At 44.5% G+C, this 17,500-nt stretch overlaps 1 protein-coding gene across 2 annotated transcripts in view; it reads right to left on the reverse strand.

Annotated features, from left to right (window-relative positions):
• The window catches only part of tbl1xr1b (TBL1X/Y related 1b), a 30,929-nt gene that overhangs the window by 8,964 nt on the left and 4,465 nt on the right, over window positions 1-17,500 (reverse strand). The window contains exons 1-3 of one of the 2 annotated variants that reach the window (XM_080542700.1): window positions 5,534-5,605; window positions 683-786; window positions 254-399 (exon numbers count right to left, since the gene is read on the reverse strand). In XM_080542700.1, the coding sequence (XP_080398826.1) occupies window positions 254-399; window positions 683-740 (204 nt within the window). In that variant the 5' untranslated portion in view covers window positions 741-786; window positions 5,534-5,605. Of the gene's footprint in view, window positions 1-253; window positions 400-682; window positions 787-5,533; window positions 5,606-17,500 lie in introns of those variants that run through there. The other variant, XM_080542699.1, reaches the window with a different exon arrangement.

Below are 17,500 nucleotides of genomic sequence, written 5' to 3' on the forward strand. Positions count from 1 at the left end.
GTGTGTCCATAATCTGATCCATTAGGTGTTTATTAATGCCTGTGTGGTGTTATTTTTTAAATGTTTAAATTGTTTAGTTCGTAATTCATAAAATACTACGGTTCCATCTCACAAAACATAATGGAATGTAAAAAACTTTGACGCTCAATATCTCTGAACTGCCCTAAACGGAGATAGAACCATATCATTCTAAGATAGAACCATATCTTTCTAAGCTCACGATGTCATAATTAAGCGTTGGTGCCGTACTGACCTCGTTGATGCTGACCTCCGCCTCCACGTACTGCAGGCCCTTCTGGATGATGGAGATGAGGGCAGCAGGGGGCACCAGGGCTCCGTTGATGTTGGACTGGCTGATGTGGCTCTCTATGCCAAAGGTGAACGCCGAGTGAGAGAAGCCTGGCAGAGTGGGAGAGAGACGGAGGGAGAGGGAGAGAGAGAGAGAGGGAGAGAGAGAGAAAGAGAGAGAGAGAGAGAGAGAGAAAGAGAGGGAAACAGCTGATTATTAGCGTTCATAATGTCCTTCAATAAGCAGTGTCTGAAACACTGCGTCGATAACGTTTTGCCTCACATCTTATAGCTCTCCTCCCCCAGATAGAATGAGTGTTATTATACATTCTGGAATCTTACTGATACAGGAAAGTTCTACACAGAGATTGAGGCGGTGAATATCAATGCTTACCTGACTCTTGCAGGTATCTGTACACCAGGAAGTTGACCTCATCACTGCTTATGCTCATTTTTAGTCCTGGTGGTTAAACCATGGGGTCAACGCAGGATAGGAGCCTGGAATGAGACACACAGACAAGACAGGACACACACACACACACACACGTTAGAACCCATAGCTTTACTACACTACTACGTGGCTTCTGGAGGGGTGTCCAGAAATATAGCCCGGGTGAGCCCCTCAACCAGGTCTCGGGGTGGTAAAAGGGTAGCCCCTCAACCAGGTCTCGGGGTGGTAAAAGGGCAGCCCCTCAACCAGGCCTCGGGGTGGTAAAAGGGTAGCCCCTCGGCCCCGAGCCTGGTGGAGTGGAGAGGAAACAACAACCCATACGCCGAAGAAGAAGAAGAACTACACTACTGACTAGCAAAGGAAACTGGCACAGATATGTAGCTGCTTGCTATGAACTTGGGGAGTTTGTCTTGGCTACTAGGACTGTAGTGGTCAGTAGTCAGGGGTTTAATACAAGCACACTGACATCGCAGCGGGTATACCCAGGGTTTTTCCTGCATAGAGAATTATGAGGCGGCCGCCTCCGTCATACTTCTAGCCGCCTCCAGCTCTCGACAAAACTCTGACGGTGGTATTTTCTACAAGCGTTGCACTCGGTGGATTCCTGTCAGCCGACGTGGTGGCGGGGGCGCTGTTTCGCAAATAAGTTAGCTTTCGTTTTTGCTAGCGAAATAGCTGATAGTTGATGTTGACTGCTCAAGGAGAATACATATTTGAAAGTACAGAATGCCCGAGAGCCTTATATTGCATTATATTACATTATATTTTGAATGGTCATCTGGTGCCTGAATATTGTGTTCTCCTTTACATAAATAATGAAATTTCCACCATAAATTGATGCAGAAAAGGCACAAATTGATACATCTAAATTCACCAGAATGCCCCGTTTCAGGGGTCCCCCTGATGTCAAACGCCTCTGGTACCACCTCCGCCTCATTTTGATCCAGGAAAAACCCTGAGCGGGTATACCTCAGTAATACCGCCACAGCAGACACACGGTGTGATGCTTAGGTGGCGTAGTGGGTTAAGCGTTGACAATGTAACCGCAGGGTCCCCGGTTCGATTCCGGCCGGGGACATATCCTGCATGTCATCCCTCCTCTCTCTCTCACCCATCCTTCCTGTCTAAAATCTCTACTGGTTCTGTCAATAAAATGAAAAATATGAGTGGGACTGCCCCACTCAGAAAAAATAAATAAAGCCACCACAAGGTGGTGAGAAGAGCTGTGAAGGATGTTTGAAAACAGAACGGTTTCCCTCATCAGATAGACAGGCAGAGATGAAGAACTAAATGTGACATTATTTTAACAAGGACTAAAGCAATGGGACCAACTCCTATCTACTCTCCTACCATTATCACGCATTCTCTCACAGCGCAGAGAAACAGGGAATGTTTCACACAATGTAATAATAATAATAATAATAATAATAATAATAATAATAATAATATATAGCCGCAAGCGGGCGCAAGGGTTAACCTCAAATTTGGCACACACATCTGTTATGGCACTGTCTCAAACTAAGCACACCTTTATATTGTGCATGCAATGTTCTGCCAGTGAATTTGTAGAAGCAGAGATATATATGGTTATATAACTAGATAGCCTAATAATAGCAGTGTTTCCTCTATATGCATTTATTGGTGGCGAGCCGCCACGAATGAATTTCCTCCGCCACTAATTGATTCAGTCCACTAAGTGCACGATTTCTCCCCCCCCCCCCCCAAAAAAAAAAATCCACCTCTGAACATTTTAGCTGATTAAAATATATCTGATCCTAGATCAGCGCTATAATGGATGTTGACTAAAAGTGCACCTAAATCCACGCCCATCTCTCTCCAACCGCTGATCCAAAATCTGGTTAATGACATTAAATATTCAGTTGACGACGTGACACAAGGGCTACTCCTGATTGGTCTAAATGTGAACCATCTAAAAGATACAAAAAGCTGATCTAGCTAGCTAGGTGCACAAATAAGATATCACGTTAAATAACTTCGAAAAATTAAACGAAAACAGCGACAGATGGATGGATTTTTCAAGAAAAAACATGTCCCAGACACTTCAAACATTGCTGAAGCTAGCAGTGGCTATGAGCGATCCGAAACTGCATGGCTGGCAGGAGCAAAGGAGCTAGTTGGTGGATCAGCTAACAACGTTTATGGCGGGCGAGTTCATCGAGGCTGTTCGCACCTGCACCAAATATGTCCCAATTTGTGCACTCGAAACAGCCTCTCAGAGTATCAGTGGCAGTTGCAGTCCAGGACTTAACGGGTTTGGGTGTCGTATTGCAGGATTTACGTTTCTGTCTATATTTCGGGACGAGGAGCAGCATGGCATGGTCGGACCTTCCCAGCGGTGCCCTCGGAAACGAACGGTAAGCCTCGTTGATTGTAACGTAGCAGTGGTCTAGTATGTTAGCTCCTCTGCTGGGGCATGACACCTGTTGTTTGTAATTGGGAAGTTCGGTGTGCAGGTTGGTGTGATTAAAATCGCAGAGCACAATAACTGCTGCGTCGGGATTAGAGTTTTCCACAGAGGAGATGTAGGTAATACTTGGGACATTGCAATTGAAATTGCGTTCAAAGTAAAACACACACACACACACAAATATAGACAGTAGAGCTTGGCTTGATAGTGTATATCCCCACTGTGCTGGGTCGCCTCCACACCTGGCACCACAGGGGCCCGTTAATAAGACTGCTGTCTGTGGATTAGTTCGAAAAAAAAAATGTCCAATACAACGTTGTAGTTGTTTAGTACAAATGGGTCTATAGCAGCTAGGTAACATTAGTCCTGTATCAGAGTTGTGTTGTTGGGTCTTGTACAGTTGCTCAAAATGCAGATATGAATGAATGAATGAATGAATGGTCTTTATTGTCATTGCTATAGTACAGGTACCAAACAACGAAATTTGGGAGGGGTGGCTCCCCTGGTGCTAGGAAAGAAAAAAAAGAAAAAACAGGAAGGGAAAGGAGCTGGTTTACATAAATAAAGGCTATGTACACTATCCACTATACTATACTGTACAGGTAAGACGACTAGGGTTGTCATATTGCACATAGTGTTATTGCACATTCATTTAAAGTGTCGCAGTTTGCAAGCTTGAAATGTACACATTAGTGCCTCAGCACTACACCTGATTTTTTCAATCCAGCAGCTGCCATCAATCCGTCCAGGGCCCAGAACCTAGGTCTTTGCTGTGTTCAGGGCCTGGATGGCCCTGGGGTAGAAGCTGTGCTTCAGTCTGTTTGTCCTTGCGGCCATGGTCCTGTACCGCCTTTTCGAGGGCAGCCGGGCAAAGTGTTCTTACCCAGGGTGGGTTGGGTCTCTGGAGATCTTGGAGGCCTTCCTGAGACAGTGTGTGTTGTACAGCTCTTCCAGAGAGGGGAGGGGGGCGCCGGTGATCTTCTGGGCTGTTCTCACGACTCTCTGTAGCGCATTTCTCTCCGCGGTTGTGCAGCTGGAGAACCAGTTGCAGATGCTGTAGGTGAGGATGCTCTCCACTGCGCCGCGGTAGAAGGCCACCAGTATCTCCTGCTTGTTGTGTTCCTTCCTGAGGACTCTCAGGAAGTAGAGCCGCTGTTGTGCCTTCTTGATGGTGGCTACTGTGTTGTTCTTCCAGGACAGGTCATCCTGTATGTGCACCCCCAGGAATCGGAGGGTTGAGACCAGGGTTTCCGGTAGAGAAATTTGCCGTCGGACATCGTGTCCGGGAAGATTTCGATTTACCGGACAAACGTGAATTTTCCCGGTCATCATATTAAAATATAATATAGCTGTTTGTCGCGGTGATTACTGTTGTGTAGCGGCCTATATATGCCATTTAATGTCTATTTCTCATCCGATACGATTAGATGCGAGCTATATAATATATAATAATATAACATGATTCGCATGCGCGCTATGCCATTATGTCCAGCGCTGAACGGGCGCCTCACTGGGAACTGAACAGACAGCATCGATCAATGAACGGACTCCACATTACGTTAACTGAAGTTTGTTAAATTGTTTGGGATTAATGTGAGTTTTCTATTTTCTCTTTCCAGTTTTAGCCTTTTTTTTAAAATCAATAAAACAACGTCATTTCTATAACCAGGGGGGTATTCCATCAACGTCGCCAAAGGAAAATCCAGGCCCATTTCGCCAAGTCTCGCGAGACTCTTAAAAAGAGCCAGGCATATCTTGATAGATCTCGCGAGACTTGTCAAAATAAGCCTAGACTTTCCTTCAGCGACGTTGATGGAACACCCCCCAGGTCTCGCTGGTTGGGAAGGCATTTCGTTTAGCTGCCTGTCAAATCATACTTAGGGGATAGCCCTGTAAGCTCATACGGGTCTGTATGTCGTCCTGAAGACCGGCTGTTAGATCATATCGCTGAAGTTTGTCTCCATCTTAGTGTAAATGTTGTCCGTTTCGTTTGTTATCCTTGTTATTGTGCGATAAAGTTAAGGCGCTCCGCTTCGGGCCACCATTTTCAGCTGAGCACCAAACACACACACACTCACACAACACTGCCGGAGAGAGAAGGACCCGCCCCCTCCAGCCAGCCTATAGGCTAACTAAAGGGAGCGGGTCCTTCTCTCTCGGGCAGTGCCGTGTGTGCACGAGTGTGTGTGTGTTTGGTGCTCAGCTGAAAATGGTGTCCCGAAGCCAATTTGAATACAAAATGTGAACTTTAGCGAATTGTATTCAAATTGTGCTTAGAGGGAATTATTTTCACCGGACATTTTGTCCGACGAGTTTTCAATTTGTCGGACTTCAACAAATTTTACCGGACAAAGACCGGTAATTACCGGTTAACGGAAACCCTGGTTGAGACTCTCTCCACGCTCTCTCCGTCGATGAGCAGGGGCTGGATCTCAGATTTTTTCCTCCTGAAGTCCACGATGATTTCCTGGGTCTTTGACTTGTTCAGCAGCAGGTTGTTAACCTTGCACAGCTTGCTCAGCTGCTCTACCTCATCCCTGTACGCCGCCTCGTCCCCCCCCGAGATGCAGCCCACCACGGTGGTGTCGTCTGCAAACTTTACGATGGAGTTGCTGGTAAGAGAAAGATAAGAGAAAGTATAGGCTAATATCAAACAACAATCCTAGAGATGACTAACTCAAACGTACGCATAACTAAATAAAAGCAGGCCAACTAACGACAGCTACACGCCCTCAACTGGGAACATAAAGGATAAATGAATTTTGCAATCGAACGTGTCCTACAGCGTGCAAATCAGGTTCTGGGAAGATTACTATTTTTTGTGCCATCCTTCCTCTAGTTTTGTTTCAAATTAGGTCGTTGTTTTGAGCGCGCGTGCAGGGCTCTCCGCCACTAATGTAAAAATTCCTGGAGGAAACACTGAATAGATAATAATAACCATATAATAAATAATGTGTATATCTATGACAGGATAAGGAACACAAAACTGGGAAAATGTATTTTATGGAGAAGCCTATTCTGATGTTATTTCTGTAGGACATAAACAGTGACTGCAGTGTTAAACGCTATTTTATACGTTATTCGGTCGTTAAGTCGTGACGTGTTTCCGGGTCCAAAGTTGGCTGAGGTGCTCTCTTCGAAATGCCTCAGTAATTACTACTAATAATAATTCATTATATTTATATAGCGCTTTTCCGAGGCTCAAAGACGCTGACAATATGGGGGAAACGGGAAAGTGCTGTGTCCCTTGTTGTATGAATAGATCCCAGTCTAAAAAACGATTGAACTGTCATTCTACCGCTGTAGTACACTGGTACTCTGGTGCAGGGAATTTCTGGTTTGGACCCGGAAATTGCTAAACGTCACGTTTGACGTCAGACTTAACAACCGAATAACATCCGAGGTTATCGATTCTCTTATCAATGCCAGCATGTTTTGCGCATGCGCTGACAGCCTCATGACAACGTCTTGCTACTTGTAACATCTGTAAAATTATAATTTCAAGTAAGGGTGGAAAGAAACACCAGCAATATGCTAAAACACCTTTTGACGCAACATGGGATAAAATGACAGGAATGCATTTGTGTTTTTAACACACTAAGCAACATGTCTGTCTCTGAGGGTAAATATCCTATGCTAATAAAGTAGCGCCACACAGACAGGCTTAGCAGATGTTTCCTTTGACTAAGAACCCCTCAATTAAAATGCTGTACAAATATATATATATTATTTTTTTTAAGTATTTTTTTTCTGAGTGGGGCAGTCCCACTCATATTTTTTCATTTTGACAGATATAGTAAAGATTTAGACAGGAAGGATGGGTGAGCGAGCTATAATTACAGACCATTTAATTTTTTCCCAGACTCGAGATAATAAAACAGCTGCGTTGATGCTGAAAACCTGCGTAGGGCTTAATTATTTTTCACACAGAAAATGATATCAGGAATCGATAAAGAATCGAATCGGTAAGCAGAATCGATCATGGAATTCAGACATTCACATGAGGTGAATTTGTGTTGGATATAACTTTTTTCTTTTTTGTACTTTCTATGTTTTTATATGTTTATTGTGTTTGGGACAAATACAAATCTAATCAAATCAAACAGTTGCGGTAGCTATGTACAGTGTGGTGTATACAGATGTATAACAGGAGTGTAAATAGTCAGTGTCTATGCCAAGCCAATGAAACAAGGTGTCATAAAGAGCTGTCAACTCCCAACTGACGATGACGTCACTTCACTACATAACAGACATATCAAATGGGCATAGGCGACTTTCTGATGAGATGGGGGAGAAAAATCCCTCACCTTGGGTGACCTACTTCTGGCCATTTCATAACACACAGCTATCATCATTTGGCAGTTCAATAATGGAGTTTAATTCCTCTTCCTTTGGTGGTTGGAGAGCTATCTTGGCCTTAGGCAAGGCACCAGTTTCCATTCATTAACCCACAACTGGAAATAATTACCAGGCCCTCTTTAAGAAGCAGGCTGGTTCTTGTGGACCCAAACCGCTAGAGGAAACAGGGCTTAGCTTCAGGAATAACAGCTCTGCATAGTTTGTTTCCCTGAGACGTATTCATTCAACCAAAGCCACACTGTTTAAACAGGACTGTGGAAATAAACAAGAACTTGGATGGAGGATGAAACCCCTACTGCTTCCATCATGCCAGACCACTGAAAAATCAACACTCAATCGCCCCCCACGGCCCCACCCCTTAAAACAAATGGAGATCCATGGCTAATCAAACCAAGAGGGCCCTAACCAAGAGGGCACCTATCTAGCCATGGAGTTCACCACACTTCAACAAATCCAGACAACATTAGAAGTGGAATGAACCACATTCACAATCTAGCATTAGCCAGGGGCAAAGCATATGGGTTTGGCTGTACATTTGGATGTCCCTCAGGAGACTATCAACTAAATATTCAATAGGGATGTCCCGATCCCATTTTTTCACTACCGATACCGACAACTGGGCTTCAGGTATCTGCGATACCGATATCAATACGATATTTGTATTTATTGTTTTACTCCTGAATAATAACAAATACTTCCCCAGTACCGAAGCTGAGCTTCAGTCTGTTTGTCCTTGCGAACATGGTCCTGTACCGCCTGTTCGAGGGCAGCCGAGCAAAGTGTTCGTACCCAGGGTGGGATGGGTCTCTGGAGATCTTGGAGGCCTTCCTGAGGCAGCGTGTGTTGTACAGCTCTTCCAGAGAGGGGAGGGGGGCGCCGGTGATCTTCTGGGCCGTTCTCACGACTCTCTGTAGCGCATTCCTCTCTGCGGCTGTGCAGCTGGAGAACCGGTTGCAGATGCAGTAGGTGAGGATGCTCTCCACTGCGCAGCGGTAGAAGGCCACCAGTATCTCCTGTCTGGTGTGGTCCTTCCTGAGGACTCTCAGGAAGAAGAGCCGCTGTTGTGCCTTCTTGATGATGGCTGCTGTGTTGTTCTTCCAGGACAGGTCATCCTGTATGTGCACAATAGCATAAAGAACATACCTGGGAGGCTGAATAGGCTAAATGAACATAACAAGCCAGCGAGTCCAACAAGCAAGTTACCAGTAAGCAAGTTCACCAAGCTACCGTTTGCTTAGCTTCAACAAGCTAATGTTTTAGATAATTTCTTCAGGGGTATAGGAGCAGCATATAGTTGTCACAAGCCCAGAGCGGCCCAGAGCGCCCTCTGTCGGCTGTAGACGGTAATGTTTACTCCTTGGTTCATGTCAGTCAGTATGAAATTATATATATATTGGTATATAAGTCTAACTGTCTAAGTCTAAGTCTGACTATAAGTCGCAGGACCAGCCAAACTATGAAAAAAAGTGCGACTTATAGTCCGGAAAATACGGTATATAGTCCACAACAACATTTGCCTATTAAAGACTGCCAGCCTTTATTCAAGCAACAAAAACAGTACTCTGCAGTACTCCGTGACCAACTGGTTTAAAGTAAAAACAATTTAAACAGCAGCATTCAGCATTGTAGAAAAAAAAAAGAGTTACTGTCTGATTTCTAGTTTTCGTGCCTTCATGTTTTTATTCTATTTATCTTCTCTTACCAATGGCAAATCAATTATAGGACCCTTTTTTAAAGTGTAGCCTAGTGACGCCCGCTGGTGAGACCAGAAACCAGTCGCAGAATCAAACAATATCTGGTTTTCGTTTTTTTTTCATAACAGGCAACTTGAAGTTTTAAAGTACCCAGTCGATATAATATACAACACTTTAACTATCACTAAATATTTATAATCTGTGGATTGTAATTACTGTTCTCGTTTGTCGCAGGCTACCGGTAAGTGATAATGACTTGTAAACATACTTTCGTTTTGTTCAAAAGTAAGGACTGTGTTCATCTAATTATGCGTAGTTATGTGTTTTTAGCGTGTTTATGTTCTCTCAGCATGTTGTGATGTTATAAAAACGCAGTTAGACGTTCATAGCGATGTACCACTGTTAGCCGCTAGCTGTTAGCCGCTGGCTGTTAGCAGCGTTTGTTGTTGTGGTTTGATCAGTCACTTTTCTTCTGTCGCATTCCCATTCTTGAGGTGCACCAACATTCAAATGCTCGTGTCGTCTTGATTTTTTTTCCGATTTCAATGTATTACTTAAGCAAATGGTTTATGATTTCACCAGCTGTCATCATGACATTGTCAGACTCATTACACACAGGTAGCTACTAGCCAACTCTCATGCATGTAACCACTGACTACTACTGTTGTCATAATGTGAGTGACACGCCAGATCGGGAGCACAGATCGGTGCCTATTTTGTTTCTGGTTCGATCTGCGATCCAGCATTCAGGACCAATATCGCACAGATATCCGATATCAATATCGGATCAGGACATCCCTACTATTCAACCATTGACACTGACTGGTATGTGATCAGGTATGTGATTATGAGGTGCTGAGAAGCCACTTGGACAAAATAAAACACAATTTCAGACAGAAAAAGGCACCTCAATATCAACCCTGAGAGCTGACCTGAGAACGTCTTTGAAATAGAGAACAGGTATAAGTTGTCCATCTTACAAACAGTAACCACCATGCTCAAGCTGGGAAATGTTAACTTTCCAACACAATGTTAAGCTTTTAACTCACACGTTCAATATCAAGGGATAGATACTTCTTCGTTTATAAACTTCGTTTATACTTCTACTAGTTGTCCACGATGTATCCAAGGCATCTGCTATCGCTTCGGCGACCGACGGGTGGACATCTAGGGCCACCGAGAGTTATTTAACAGTAACTGCGTACTACGTCACACCTGACTGCCACTGGAACATGCAAAGCCACGTCCTACAAACTCGCCCCATTTTATGAACAGCACACAAGCACACATCTGGCAGAGGTACTGAAGGAGGTAGTGTAAGAATGGAAGTTGGAGAGGCCAGGAAGCACAATTTCAGTCACAACAGATGATGCTAAAAATTGGCATTGACAATTATATATTGCATAATGTCATTGTCAATGCAATCAGTGAAGCTGGACTGGGCCCCCAGATCGGATGCTTTGCACACAAACGTTGCCGCTCAAAGTGCTTAATACTTTATTATTAAATTATTTTTCAATACAGTGGAGAAGCCAGCATTTAAAGACTTGCTGTACTCTTTTGATGGCCAATACTAAGACTTACATCTCCAAAACTGCCATTCCAAATTTGTAGGAGACAAATGTGAAGTGACAAAATATGTTTTATGATAATAAAGAGGCATGGTTTACTTCATAGGTTTCTGTGTTATTACATTATCTGGGTCACATAACAGTGAAACGGTAAATGGATTGCATTTATATAGAGCCTTATTCCAAAGAGCTTTACAATGGCCTCTCATTCACCCATTCACAGACACATTCACACACCAATGGCGGCCCGCTCAATGGGAGCAATCTGGGGGTCAGTGACAATTATTTCTGAGACAATTAATTGTCCCGAAATGTTTTGAATTGTTAAAGGCCTAGTGCCGTTGCAGCCGCGTGGGACGTGAGACGCGTGGTTGCAACGGGCTGCTCTGACTTGTTAACACGGGAGCCCAAATGAAAAGCAAGAGGTTCCGCCATGCTCACGCAGGATGTGTGTCCCGGACTTTACAGTCAGAACAGTGTCCTACGGGGCGCTTAGGTGGCGTAGCGGGTTAAGCGTTGACCATGTAACCGCAGGGTCCCCAGTTCGATTCCGGCCGGGGACATATCCTGCATGTCATCCCTCCTCTCTTTCTCACCCATCCTTCCTGTCTAAATCTCTACTGTATCTGTCAATAAAATGAAAAAATCTGAGTGGGACTGCCCCACTCAGAAAAAATAACGTAGTAAAAAAAAAAAAAAAAAGTGTTATACAGTAGGGATGGACAATTGTTAATGAAAATAACCGGTTAACCGGGATTCAAAATGACATTGTTGAGCCACCAATTTTTAATAATGGAGCCCTATACTATACTACTACAATACATTAATGTCGAAAACACCGCGAAAAACACCGGAAGCAACAGTCGCAACACAATTAGGCTACTTCATAGTTTCACAAATATAAGTGGTCGATGGAACGCGATTTCTTTTCAGTACAGTACATTAGGGCTGTCCCAAACTACTATTTTTCTAACGATTAATCTGTCGATAATTTTTTCAATTAGTCGATTAGTCTAACGACTAATTTAACGATTAGTCTAACGATTCTTTTTTTTACTGTTCGATTAATGTATCACTTAATTTCCCCCAAATAAATGTCAAAAACTTCTCTTATCAACATTTCAGTATTTTATTCAATTATTCTTGCACTGCAGGGCAATATTCCACACAACAAAAAAATCCTCTCTTTCTTACAGTCCAACATAAAATATAATATTATAAAATCTAAAAGTTAACTTCAAGTAAAAGGAAAAGTGCAAGTAATGCAGTAAATTCTGTAAAAAAGTGAAATTCTAACCGGAATACCGTATACCTCTCAGTTACAATCTTTAACAATAACAATCTCAGTAACTAACAATATAACATTCTCCCCCTCTCTCTGCTCTCCCCCTCCCCCCTTAGCTCTCTACCCCCCTCTCTCCCTTCTCCCCCCTCCACCTTAGGCATTACTGTGGAGGAATGTGAGCATGTCCACATGCTTAGAGGTCAGGCTTGCTCTTTTTTTTGAAACGATGTTCCCAGCAGCTGAAAAGAGCCTTTCAGACGGAGTGGACGTTGCAGGGACAGGTAGGACTTGGCCAGCATAGCCAGGGAGGGGAACCGTGCTGCGTTTTCCTTCCACCAGTGTAGGGGGCTCTTATCCCTTGAAACGCTTTGTTCTCCAAAATAAACTAACACCTCATTCCTCACAATGTCAGTGTCGGTGTCACTGTCCTTGCTGTTTCTTTCCTGGGCATTGTCTTCCTCATTGCTGTGCTGCTCCTCTGAGTCTGAGCCTAGCAATGTGTCCAGCACAGACACTGGCATCTTAGTCCTCTTCTTTGAAGCTTCTGGCTGGGCACTGGCTGAGCCATCCTGCCCCACACTTGCCTGTTGAAGCTGTTCCTTCTCTCTTATTTTGGCTTGAAGTGCAAGAGTCTGAAGTTTGACTTGCACTTTTAGGATATCATCTGACGACAGGAACTTTAGCTTGCGGAACCTGGGGTCAAGGGCAGCAGCGATGACACACACATTTTGACCATCTTCTCTGAATGTGGCCTCGTCCTTCCACCTTGAAGCTATCTCCTTTGCTGCAGCTGTTTGGAAAGAGTTGATGGGAGCAGACTCGAAGGATATTTTCTGTGTGGTTTTCAGGAGGCCCTTTACCAGTGGAGGTAGAGCAGAGACTGTGACATAAGCCTCTCCACTCAGGAAGACAGTGGCTTGCTCAAAGGGCTTGAGGACTTGCTCCAGTTCCTCCAGTAGGGTCCATTGGTCACTTTTCAGGTCCAGGTAGTGCTTTCCTCGCTGTGTGACATCTGGGTCTGAAAGGGTTGCGGTCACCGGCCACCGTTGCTCCAAGAGGCGACTCACCATGTAGTAAGAACTGTTCCATCTTACAGACACATCCTGGATCAACTTATGTTCAGCTGTGCGCCATTGCTTTTGTTTGTCTTTGAGCTTGCTGCTGGCGAGCTCACTCCGCTTGAAGTGTTCTACCAGGCATCTTGCAGCCCCCAGTGCCTTGCTTATCTGGGGGTCCTTCTTCAGGGCGTGGTTGACCACCAGCTGGATTGTATGGCCAGCACATCGATGTGAAGCAACTCCATGCCTCTCTTCCAGGATCCTGAGAGCTGCCACCACATTGGCAGCATTATCATGTACAACAGCCAGGACATCATCACTGAGAGAGAAACCAAACCTCTCTGCTGCCTCTTCCACCCAGCCAGCAATGTTTACCGCTGTGTGGCGCTCCTCAAGCGGCATCGTGGTCAGACTGTATGAAGTCATCTCCCAGTCTTCAGAGATAAAGTGGCAGGCGACTCCTAAGTACGCCTCGGTGGCAATACTTGTCCAAGCATCTGTGGTGAGTGTGATTTTTTTATTTTTTATTTCAGATTTCACCCTCTCTATAGTAGCCTCGTATTTTTTCTCCATCAAATGTGTGAAGTGGTGCCTGGAGGGAAGTGTGTACCCTGGGTGAAATGTGTTGATCATCTCACGGAAGCCTTGACCCTCCACAATAGCAACAGGTCTCATGTCCTTGACGATCATCTGTAAGATGCAGTTAGAAAGCTGAGCAGCCATCTGGGGTGTGCATGGAGTTGTGTTCTTTTTGTGGAAAAAGTCCTCCACACTGCTTTGCCTCCTGAAAATAAAAAAAGCACACATTTCTTATCATGTGTAGGCCCCTTAATTTCCACCTCACTGCTATGTTTAGCCAACTTGAATGCCAACATGGCCATTTAGAAGTCTGTCCATCACCACAACACATAGCTAGCTAGTAGCTACATGGCTAGCTAACGTTACTCTCGCTGCTATGTTATGATTAGCTAAATTGATGCTAACGTAGCATGCGAGCTACGAGCTAGATAACGTACTGTATGTGCGAGCACCACAATGACAATAGGCTACCGTAGCTAGCCAGCTACATAGCTAACGTTACTAACACCAGAAGACAAGACATACGAACTGTGGTGAGCTACATTGCTTGTGTAACATTAGCTAGTAGCTATCCATTTTTCACTCATACACGGCCGGAAAAGTGAACAGAAATACAACGGTGACTTACGGTGGTGCTATCTTGCGGCTGTCTTCACAAAGAGCTCCAGGATGCTTTCGCTTGAGGTGCTCGTTCATTGCAGACGTACTGCTGTGATAGGCCATTTCATTTCTGCACAGTTTACAGACCACCACATTGTTTTCTTTTTTTGTAAAGTACTCCCATACTTTGGACGATCGTGGGCGAAGTCTTTTAGCTGCCGGCTCTGCCTCCGTGTTTGCACTGGTCGCAGCCATTTTGTTTATTTACGACTAACCGACGCACATTACGCAAGCCGACGTATTGACGTAGTCGATGACGTCGACGAATCGTAACAGCCCTACAGTACATCAGCAGCACAGCGACAACTTCAAAGAGACAAAGCGGAGATTCCTTATTCGACAGCATCGAGAAAACACAGCACAGAGAGTCTGCCCAACCAGGATAATAGCAGCACTCCAAAACCGACTCAAAATGTAATCAATCAGCCAAACAGCAGTGAATATGCAAGCTGTATTTCCATCCATTAATACACAGCTTAATGCGCACTAGGCGTGCAACGGTTCTCGGTTTCATATTGAACCGTTCTGTTCGCCATCCACGGTTCAATACGCACTAGCGAATGTCGGTATTCCGGTTTATGCTGCGTTCCATTGAAGGTCGGAGGTCGAGTTGGTCTGGAACACAGTTGCTTCTTGTTAAAATGTTTGGTTTTTGGCATTGAATACAATGATGAGGGAACGAAAACAGTGGAGAGACTTCACGCGTGTCGTATATATTAGGGATGTCCCGATCCGATACTGATATCGGATATCGCCGCGATATTGGACCTGAATGCTGGATCGCGGATCACACCAGAAAAAAAAAAGGCTGCGATCCGCGCTCTCGATCTGGTGTGTCACTCAAGTGACGACAACAGTAGTAGCCAGTGGTCCCGTGCATGACCAGGGCTCGATAGTGCGACTGTTTTGGTCGCATTTGCGAGTGAATATATTTCTGTGCGACTTGGAAATACATTCAATCGCACCAGTGCGACTAGACTGCTGAACTACTGTCATGCGCAGTCAAACGTATGTGTATAAGCGATGAGGGAATGAAAACAGTGAAGAGAAACGCGTGCCGCAGAAATGCTTCACGCGAGTCCTATATGCGCTTAAAATGCGCATAATGGGTATATGGGATACAGCTCTCATAGTTCATAGCGCTGTGTGCTTCCGGTTTCATTACAAAGAGTTTAACCCTATGTGCCTGACGTCTAACAACATTCAAATGACTCTAACTTCATATTTTTTCGGATTTCAATGTATGACACATCATTTGAAAGCTTATGATCCGTAATTCCAATCCACAACACGTCGCATTTGTTGCTTTAATAAAGGCTGGCAGTCTTTAATTTAACTGTTGTTGGTGTGGACTATATACTGGGGAGGTATTTGTTATTATTCAGGGGTCAAAACATTTATACAAATACCGGATCGGTATCGCAGATACCCGAAGCCCAGGTATCGGTATCGGTATCGGTAGTGAAAAAGTGGGATCGGGACATGACTAGTATATATGCATAATGCGTATGGACTACCAGCTGTCATGGCTAAAGTGCACTTTTACTTTTATTTCTTCCTCTCCAATACCAGTAGTCAAGGCTAAGATGCACTTTTACATTTGTGTTTATATATTTTTTTTGATTTGAAAGTGTTTTTTGTTTATATATATGTATATTGTTTATATTATACAATATACCAGTCATATACTGGAATGTGTCTGAATGTTAAAGTTCCATAATATGCTAAATAAAGTAAAGTAACAGTTTGTCAATAAATAGTAGCATTTTTCTTTCTCCTTACGCACAAAACTGCTATAACATCCACGATAATGAACTAAGAGAGCACTTAAATAAGTAATAGTTTACAAGTAATATGAAGGGGATGTCGGAAAACGGCACGACACCGGCAAAGACATTATTTGAAGCTAAGAGGTAAGAGAACATTTCTATTGAGTTGGGACAATTTGAGGCAGAAACGGTGGTCCGTAGGTGGTTTTCAACGAAACTGTCAGCCAGGATTCAAACTGTGGGAGTTTAAGAGGGGGCTGGAGGAAGATTTCTCAATTTGAATATAGGATACTATCCAAAAGCTAGCAAATAAGATTGCTTCCATTGGGGAGGGAGGGGTGCAGGGGGGCAGGGAACTTACCCAAAGCATTTTTGGTAAATATTCATGCCTATTGTGGCCAATCTTAATGTAAAAGAAATCTCTGATTAGCCCTTCATAATCATTTAAAATTATTACAAAATATAGTTTAATGAATACATTTTTAAATAAAGGATACATCATTATCAAATCAATAGTAGTAAAATGTGTTATTTGCACTAACATATATAGCTTTTTCTAAATCTTTGTGTTTGGACAAGTAACTTGAGCTCTAAAAGATAAATTCACTTGTCCGAAGAGCAAGTACCTTCGGCGTATGGGTAGTTGTTTTTCCTCTCCACTCCACCAGGCTCGGGGCCGAGGGGCTACCCTTTTACCACCCCGAGACCTGGTTGAGGGGCTCACCCGGGCTATATTTCTGGACACCCCTCCAGAAGCCACGTCATCGTCTCGTCATCTAATACCGACAGACCATGCATCCCGTTGGGTGGGTGGTACACCGGGCAATCCAGGATAATATGGTCTGCGGTTTGGTCCTCTGCGCCACACTCGCACGACGCATTTGGGGCCAAGCCCCATCTGTACATTGATGAGCGGAAACGCCCGACGCCGGTCCGGAGACGATTGAGCCTCACCCAGGATAGCCGTGGCAAGTCCATCCCGAGGGGCTCAGCGCCGGCGACTGGGATGTGGTCGCGGAGTTTGGAGGTGTTAGCCTCCCACTCCGCGCGCCACATATAATCCGCCCATCCTGCCGCACTGATGTTGAGATCTCTGCATTGCTGCCTGAGATCCTGTGCGGCGGGCACAAATGGGTGTCTCGACTTGAGACACCGGGAGGGCTCCGCTGTTATAGTGAGCCTATCATGGAGCAGATGGTTATTAAGCTCCACGGCCCGGCAGGCGAGACGTGCTGTGGCTCCCATGCGGCGGAGGCCTGCGGGCTGGATGCCTGCTAGGATGGGAAGGTTGTCCACGGGGGTAGGACGCAGGCATCCTGTCACAATGCGCAAGGCTTCGTTTATAGGCGAGTCGATGA

This window comes from Nansenia antarctica (assembly GCF_963989245.1).
Source record: "Nansenia antarctica genome assembly, chromosome: 12".
Classification (NCBI taxonomy): Eukaryota; Metazoa; Chordata; class Actinopteri; order Argentiniformes; family Microstomatidae; genus Nansenia; species Nansenia antarctica.